We start from the raw sequence: 8,940 nt of genomic DNA, 5'->3' as shown, positions 1-8,940 counted from the left end.
TTAGCTTAACAAATTAAGGTAAGTAGATATTTCGTTTTATTTAATCATTTTCTTCCCTATATCAATTTAAAAAAACGCTTTTATTTACTTCATTATAATTAAACGAGTATGTCAACTTTCACATGGAATTTCAATTTATATTCTAAATCTCAAAGTTATTATGTCCTCCATTCTTAACCATTTGAGTGAGATCTCCTATTGACAGTATTTGTTATGTCTCTCAATTCGGTATACTCAGGTAATATGTCAATGTTCCGCACTCAAGAAATCAGAATTATAGTGTCCAACTTTGCTTCATTAAATCAACTAGTATAAGTGAATATTAAATTAAAATTTTTATATATTCAATATTATATAGTTACCAGTGGCGGCTATTCAGATGAGCCAAAGGCACTTTTAAATGTGTTTCTACGTGCCAACTCGTTTCATAAGTAAGTCTTGAATATTTCTATTTAATTCCAAAATTCGCATATACGCTTTAAGGTCAGGCTATTATTTGAATGGTAGGGGAGCTGATGCGTGTCTCTAGACAATGAAGTGAAGTGAAGATGTTTGAAATGTAAGGGGTTTTTGTGCTTTGCAAAATTTCTTTTGCGGACTAAATTTACTTGACAAATATACTTGACAATTATGAGTAAATAAAAATATATTGTTTTTATTTGTTTCTTTGTTGTTCTATATATAATGCATCTCACCAGACTCAAACCTTTGGAACCGCCATTAATAGTTACTCTCCAAGTAATTCACATATCATTGCAAGGCTGTCTTTTCTAATAAATAAATAGTTCAGAAACTTTTAATAAAAATCAATGCGGAACTTATTATATATTTTAGAATTATTACATATATTCTATGAAAGTACAATAAAAATAAAATTTAAATCACAATAAAATAAATACGGTTAGTATAAATACGTAAACTATTTTACTCCCATGCTCTCATCACAGCTTCATACTCATTATCTTCTATAAAAGGCATATCGATATTTCTGATCATGTTTTCTCCACAATATAAACATTCAGAAGCTAAAATGTTGTCGATTTCAGATTTCACTAAATCCTTGGCTGACATTCCCGTTGATCCAGTGCTAATATTATCTATGTTAGTTTGTGTGCTTAAATGTTTGAACTGTCTTTCTAGTTCAGCCAATCTGTTTCTTTTCGCTGGACCTTCAATAACATCCTTAATGAATGCTTAAACTATATTAATTAAACACTTACCCAAAGACGGTGTTAATTCGTTTACCAAACAATCACTGTGAAATTTATGATGACATGGGAACATATAAAACGGCCTTATCATTAATATATTATTACAAATCTGACATTTATCTGCACTACTGATTACAGTGTATCGATTCCTAAATGACTGAATTTCGTCTCTGACTTGTTCCGCTGATTTCGTCGCATCCTCCATTTCTGCCTTCAGATCCTTTATCTTTTGATTGTACTCTTTTAAAGATTTGCAAATTGCATCTTTAAAATGGTCAATCGTTACAAAATCTGAAAAGAATGGAAGGATATCTTCGATTTTAATCAAGTCGCATTGCCGAAGAAATTCCATCGCCTGTTGAATATCGTCTTTACCGCTAACAACATATTGTGCTAAAATGATTCATTTTTAATATTTCAAAAAATTCCATCTTAAAACAAACGAAATTGAATCTAAATTTACCAATTTTAAGCCACAATTTTTTCTTCAATTCCACATCGTTTTCAGGGGACATGTTTGCGAGTTCTATGGCCTTATCTACGCTAACCGTTAGAGCTAAATCCACTGCAGACTCCCACAAACCAAGTAATCCGGATAGAAACACACAAGCTTTAGTTAGTTTGTTTTCGTGACACAATCTTAGCGCAAAATGGACATCATAATTCACCTAAAACAATGACACATAATACTAAACTGTAAAGTCACTTTAATACTTTATTTACCAAAGCCATTTCTTGTCCTTGGGCCTCTAAATATTGTAACAGTTTATCCGGATCGTACTTGGCATATAATGAAAGCAAAAAATTATGTATCGCCTTGTTTGCATTTTTCATTTTATCTATGCAGTGTTCCAAATAATTTATAACTTCTCTGGCATGCAGTTCGCCGTTGCAAGTTACTAAAGCAGGTAACAATCTTACCGGATCCAGTCTCCTCCCTTTAGATATTAAAGTTTGCACCAGATGTTTAGGTTCCTCTTGCATTAATATAGGCGCAAATTGATAATACAATTCATAGTTATTCTGACTCTTCAAAACTTGCAGCGCTTCTCTGAAGTTATTTTTGTAAATGTGATGACGAATCAACTGCTCGAAATCTTTGTTAACAATCGTCAATTTAATCAGATTGTCTTTGTCGCCATGACTGGCCATTAGATTATAAATGGTGTCTTTATTTTTCTTAACACAATCCGACACCTCCTGCAATGCCAAAAAGGTCTCGAATTGCTTCTGAATGGTATCGTAGGCGGCACTTTGCTCCATACCCTGCAAACGTTTCTCCTCCAGTTTGTTCAAATACAACTCCACTACCCAAATAACAATCATTGTTATTTGAGTTTTGTCTTGAGGCTTTAAAGTGTCTAGTTTGTGACTGAGAAATATTTTAAGCGAGTCCGTCTCGTTAACTTGAATAAATTTTAAGCAAATCTCTTCGAAACTCGATTGAGTTTCGGCGTAACGTTGGGCACTTAATTCGTATTGTTTGTTTTCGAAGAGCATATCAGCCTCTTTAACAAGCACAAGGTTATAGGAAGCCTCACTGCTTCGCGAGTATTTCTTTGCTAATTCAAATTGTTGATTTTTGCAGAAGATACGCCACACGTTCCTTTCCTCACGCGTTATTTTGAAACGAAACACGGCATTTTCGGTCACAGCCCATATTTCACCTAATATACATCTGCGTTTTATATATGATAAAATAATTTAATTGTATAATGGTTACCTGTTTTTACGTCTTTTATAACGTTTACTAACATTCCAAACGCTTCATTATAATTATCCTCGTAAACCACTTCTTGATTGAGAAGACACAATCCTTTTATGGTGTCTGTATAGGCTAATAAAATATGAAATTGGGTAAGAGCTATTGATAGAGGATATTTTTTAAGGTCGGAATTGTCTTCATACATGGGTTTGGGATACGGAATATGCTTTGATTTGGATTCAATGTCTTTGATGTTATCGTCAGTTGACGGATCGATCTTCAACAAACAAATACTTATTTTAAAAACCTCAATATTTACCAGTATACCTCGCCATAAGTTATGCCACTCTCTGTAATCCAAGCAAAAGTATTCGGAGTCACGAGATTTTCGGACCAAAACTGTAACCTAGAGTATCTAAGATTACTTAAATGTTCTATGTAAGTTTCGGGTTCTGCAATGTTTAAATATTTATTGAAGACCTGCTGCAGGAGTGGCTTTTCATCTGTATCAGCTTTTCCAACAAAATAGTAAAGCCGTGAAGGTGTGGCGGCGAATACCACGTATCTGTCTGTACCAAAAACTCGGTGATATTCCAAGCCAGTAATGGGCATGTCCTGTCCTTTTCCAATATCAAAAACCTAATTAAAAAACGTCAGCAAATTGTATTTGATGAAAACAACAATTTTCTTTATTACAATTTCAAAATTTGAACTACTTTTTATGTTCTTTCAACTCGATAATACGAATAAGACTAACGACTAACCAGGCTGTTAATAAGAGCTCTTCATATGAAAACCTACTAATAATGACCAGTGTCAACTATCCAACTAATTTGACTCAAGTCTTCAATTCTATTATAAATAATAACTGATCAAATAAAGTTATGAGTGTATCATAAAAAGTAAATATAATTTTATAAAAAAACAGCAGAATAATTTTAATGTGAACTAGCTATGTTTACTAGTAAATATAAATAAATCAGTTTGATGATTGGATAACAAATTAATATTAATCAAACCACTTTAATGATCATGTTTACCAATAACCACTACTAAATTTGAACATAACATTAAATAAAATATTATAAAATAATATTTAATTTAATAGAATATAATACACACATATGATATTTTAACTCAATAATAAAGTTACTCATACCAAATCAAAAGAAAACTAAATAAATATCGCAAAAAATAAAAATTAATGATTAAATCAAAGCCAACTTTTGGAATCATTTCATTTCTTACCAGACCATCCACTTCTTTGTTTCCATATAAAGGCAAATAATTGGGAAGCTTTTTTAATAAAAATAATTAAGAATGACATGATACTATTTACAAATTCAACTTACTTGTCTCCAATATTGTTCCAAACTTGAAGAGAATCCTGAAGTGAAAAACTTCTCACCTTCTAACACAATTTCTGTTTCAAATATTAATCCTTTAGAAGTTCCTGTAAAAATAAACCCCAAATTAATTTTGATCATTTCATATTATTATTATTTTTGGGACTTACCTAACAATATAGGACCAGTGGTGGTTTCTGAATCATTTGTAGAACACCATGCCACTTCTGTAAACAAGTGACCCCTAAATTTAGTTGTTGACTTTAACTTTGCCGATTTACGTGACAAGTAAAGCAGCTCAGGTGTTGCATCAGGGGCTTTTGGTATCTTTGGGGTAAAGGTGATAAGTAAATGATTCCCATTTGGATCCAAAAACAAATTTGTCAGCTTACCAGTGCCTGTATACTTTGTTAAAGTTATTCCTAAAAGAAAATTGTGTAAAATATATAATTATTATAAATGTATACAGATATATTCTTACTGTCTGTTTCTTGGGGATTGTGTAAATTCATCCTTAATAAAGTACCATCTTGCATAGCACCAACAAAATATTTGTTAGATATTGCAACATGAGTAAATTTATGAGGAGGCCTATAATCCTTTTTTGATTTACTGAATATGGGAATCTCCTGCTCCAATGTCATATCAATAAACCCTAGAGTACTCTAAAATAGTAATAGTTAAGGGCGGATATTAGAAATTACAAAATTAATAATTACCATTTCAGCACTAGATAAATTATTGGACTTCGTCTTTGTTGAGGCCTGCTCGAACTGATCAAATATTGATGTCATTCTGATAAACACCGATTTGGTCTTATTGTTAGTTGTTTATCTGCTTTTTTTCACCCGCAAAGATATAGGTTAATCTGACAGCTGTCATTTAACGTCAACATCGGCGTTGCCTGATTTATTTGGTTATTATTTAAATTTTGTTTTATGCCATTTGAAAGTATATAAAAGTTACAGTATATTAACGCCTAAACATTATTATGTATCTTCATTGTAAAAAATAAATTGTCTTTTAAAGAAACAAAAGTTTTTAATTGGTAATTTTTAGGGATTTTAATATGGGATGTTGTCTGACTTGTTGCACGACGCGAGTTCAATGACAATTTTGATTTCTTGCCATTAAATTTTCTAACCAATTTTGAAAATGCTTTGATTTGACATTTTTACGAAAAGATCACTAATGTATTTTTTTAATAATGGATAATGAAATTCCACTACCCGAAACAGATGAAAATGAGGACGATCCAATTATAGCAGAGGTAAAAATTGTAACATATTTTTTAGGTTAACTTAACATGTGATAATTACTGAAATTTCTTTTTAAGATTCCAATAATCCACTCGAAAAAGCTGGAAAATTGTTTGCATATTTTCCAATTTCCATTGAAAAGAAAACTAGATGGCTTAGATCTAAACATTAAAAGATGTTTCTACAAACCTGTTAATGAAGAAGTTAAACTTGAAATTGGTTTGGACACCAACTCGCCAAATTTCGATGTTGGAAAAGCTGAGATAATTGCACATGAATCGGATGGCGGAAAAGGAAAAGAAAAACCGATATATTTTGAAAATGAAATTGTTGACAAAGTGTTTTTGCAATCTAGTAAATGTATAAGGAATCCAGAGAAATATGCAGTGGCAGCTTATAATGGCAAAGAAATACACATTTCTTCAATTAAAGGTATAACTGTCAGTTTTCTAATATTGTGAAATATTATGCAAAGTTTATTTTAGATATTTATCAATTTAGACCTGTTTTCCCTTATTTGGAAAATGGTTTAAAGAAAAGAAGAGAAGCTGAAGGCAATCATGAATCAGATGATGAAGAGGCTGGTCCTAGTAGTGCACAGCAAGTTACTGTGAAATTTGTACAGAATGATGAAAAGTGGAAAAAATCTTTGGATAACAACTACAAAGCTTTAATGGCAAAAAGAGCAGAAGAACCTTGGAATGAATGTATCTGGCATGAAAAAGATAGCACAGTTAGCAATGTAAGTTGCATAATATGTGAACTTGTGTATAATTTTTAATATTCATGTTGTAGGTTGAAAGACTGAAACTTGTGGCAGAGACCACAGATGACATAGGTCAAGCTCAGAGTTTAACAAAATCTGAGTACATCAAATTATTAGTACCAGATGATCAGGAACAGGCTGTAATGGAACCAACACTCCCCTCTCACATCATATCCCTTCATTCACTCAGATCCTTCCCTATTCAAGAACAGTGCCGATTATTGTTAAAAGATGGTAAGAATAATTAGAAAATCCAAAGCAGAACAATCATTATGCAATAAATTAATTTTAGCTCAGATTATTCAGTTCCAACAGTTACACATGTTATTGGCTGGTGGTCAGGGTTTAACCGAAGCATCTTTATTAAAAATACTGCCAAAAGTGGCAAATTTAGTGAGAGGAAATTGGGTTGTGAAATCAGAAGTTTTATATCCAGATAAAACATTCTCTGCAACAAGTGGTGTACCTGCTGAGCTAATGTGCCGGACCAGGGATTATGTGGTAAGTTTTGTTTCTCATGTATGTTATTACATAAACACATTTTGTCATATTCAGGGTTTTGCATGACATTAATTTTTAGGTAAGTATTTTATTCTTTTAAAATTAAAGATGTTTTATACCAATGAAAATGTGTTTTTTAATTCATACATCACCTTAAATCATGTTTGAAACAGTTGTTAAATACATTTTAAATCAACATAGTCTTTTTACATCATCTAAATATATTTTATAGTTGTACCAATTCACGAACAACCACTACGTCGAACGTAAAAAAGTGTCTTCCATAATGAAAATTCCGGCGGAAGAAGTGAAGGAGATTTTGACAGGTATATCGAAGTTGCGACACAACAAGGGTTGGGAATTGTCCGTGCCCAGTGACGTGGATTTTATATACCGACACAACGACATCGTGCAGCGCGAAAACGAATTTTGGCAAGAACGTTACAATCAAATAATGGAGCTGATCAAGGATTCTAACGAGAAGAGACAACGGCGGAAAAGCAAGAGTGTAAGCGAAGATCCGAAAGTAAGAAATGGACCGAGCAACAGTGTAAGTTCGGACAATGACTCTGGGACTGAGCTCAGGTCCCCAGTTTTAGATAGGAAAAATAAGACTGTAAATATAAATGATAGTAATATGCAAGAAGTGATTGTGTGATTCAAGTAGATATGTAGGTCAATTTATTTATTAATCAACTTCCTATTCAGTTTATATTATGTGACTAAATATTACCAATTATGATATAAAATTGAAGGGAAAAGTTTATTAATTGAATCCTTTTTATTCTCAATCAATTTATATACTTTTGATTAATTTATTACAGGTGTATTCGTTTGCAACTTGTGTATTAAACTGAACTGATTAATTTTTATATTAATTAGTTTTAATGTTTTCAACAATTTAAAAACAAAAAATTACACCATATATACATAATCAATTTATAATATATTTATTGTAAGCTTTGAGCTTTTTTATTGTTATATACTTTTCACTGAAATGAATTTTTGCTACCAATTTGTTTATACATTAATTATGCTTATACACATTAATATTGCAATTCAACGTTTCCTTTTGTTTATTCTTCTTGTTATGTTTTAGATCACATTAAATAATGAATTGCTATTGTTTATTAAATTGTACATAATTGTTTTCCTATTGAAATATAACTAAGCCGACATATTGTTACTTTTTTAAATAATTTAAAGATGATGTAAATGGAATATATTTGCAAAAAATATTATGTATTTTTATTTGTAAAAACCTGCTTTGCCCAGAGAAAATGGGCAATGATCCATTGGACAAAATTATATAGAATTGAATAGTAAACGCATTTGGATTCTGCGTAACGCTAACACCATCTAGAACAAATATGTGGAACCATCTACGTAAGCTAGTTCGCACAGAACTATTAGTAGTTCCTGTGTACATGTTCATATAATTACATTAATATTAGCCCTATTCGCTTTGAACTAGTGACTATTCGAAATTCGAATTTCGAATACAAATTTTATAAGTTCCCGATTGTGTATTCGAATAGTTTTGAGTGTCGAATTTGAATACGTTTTAATAGCCATTCGAATAATACTGGATAATTATCCGAATACAAAAATCAGTAAAGGGAAGTTAATTGGTATGTAGTCTATTCACAACAAACTTTGTTCGTTTGCCTCACCTATAAACATGATTTTATTATTGTTAATATTAAAAAATACATTTTTTGTTTTTATTCTTTAATATTGAATATAACGTAATATTAAAAAAAAAAAAAAAAAAACATAGAAGCTCAATATTTTGTGCGAGTTTTCCAGAGGCACTGTACCCCCTTTGTGACAATTCATTTCATAAGTAAATTTTATTTCTATTTGGTTGCAACGTTCGCGCATGCACTCAGTTGTTGGGGGGCTGAGGCAAGCCTCTAGCCAATGAGGTAACTGACAACCAGTAATAACTCGAAAAAATTTATTAGCATAAGAAACGTCGTTGACGTGATGGATTCATTATTAAATAAATGTGTATTTCCAATTTAAATTACAAAGATAAAATGTTTGTTATTAAGTAATTAACCAATCCTGAACGGTATATAACTATTTCCATTCAAAGAAATAAAGATCACGGTCCGCAGACGTTTTTAAACATCTTATTTAATTGATC

At 31.3% G+C, this 8,940-nt stretch overlaps 2 protein-coding genes and 1 long non-coding RNA gene across 4 annotated transcripts; 1 reads left to right on the top strand and 2 right to left on the bottom strand.

Moving 5' to 3' along the window:
- Positions 1-111: 111 nt before the first annotated feature.
- Positions 112-489, bottom strand: LOC126264168 (uncharacterized). The gene is made up of 2 exons (XR_007546953.1): positions 363-489; positions 112-306 (listed from the first exon to the last, which is right to left on the bottom strand). It is a non-coding gene; the product is annotated as an uncharacterized LOC126264168 (long non-coding RNA).
- A 323-nt stretch (positions 490-812) lies between these two features.
- On the bottom strand, positions 813-5,107 carry LOC109608830 (vacuolar protein sorting-associated protein 18 homolog). 2 transcript variants are annotated; one of them, XM_020025380.2, is made up of 11 exons: positions 4,982-5,107; positions 4,744-4,927; positions 4,433-4,684; positions 4,269-4,369; positions 4,165-4,212; positions 3,244-3,555; positions 2,935-3,193; positions 1,935-2,878; positions 1,675-1,879; positions 1,221-1,604; positions 813-1,169 (listed from the first exon to the last, which is right to left on the bottom strand). In XM_020025380.2, exons 1-11 carry the CDS (start codon positions 5,054-5,056, stop codon positions 925-927), a joined length of 3,009 nt encoding a protein of 1,002 aa, XP_019880939.1. In that variant the 5' UTR covers positions 5,057-5,107; the 3' UTR covers positions 813-924. The 2 variants fall into 2 exon arrangements, with proteins under 2 accessions (XP_019880939.1, XP_019880940.1); XM_020025381.2 differs by lacking the exon at positions 4,165-4,212.
- A 219-nt stretch (positions 5,108-5,326) lies between these two features.
- On the top strand, positions 5,327-8,026 carry LOC109608845 (DNA-directed RNA polymerase III subunit RPC5). Its single transcript, XM_020025398.2, has 6 exons — positions 5,327-5,532; positions 5,599-5,953; positions 6,007-6,263; positions 6,317-6,521; positions 6,580-6,788; positions 7,021-8,026. The coding sequence occupies exons 1-6, from the start codon at positions 5,470-5,472 to the stop codon at positions 7,444-7,446; spliced, it is 1,515 nt and encodes a 504-aa protein (XP_019880957.1). The 5' UTR covers positions 5,327-5,469; the 3' UTR covers positions 7,447-8,026.
- Positions 8,027-8,940: the final 914 nt, after the last annotated feature.

This window comes from Aethina tumida, chromosome 1 (genome assembly GCF_024364675.1).
Source record: "Aethina tumida isolate Nest 87 chromosome 1, icAetTumi1.1, whole genome shotgun sequence".
Taxonomy (NCBI): domain Eukaryota; kingdom Metazoa; phylum Arthropoda; class Insecta; order Coleoptera; family Nitidulidae; genus Aethina; species Aethina tumida.
Note: the sequence above shows the minus strand (reverse complement) of the source record. Positions and strands in the feature narration are given on the sequence as shown.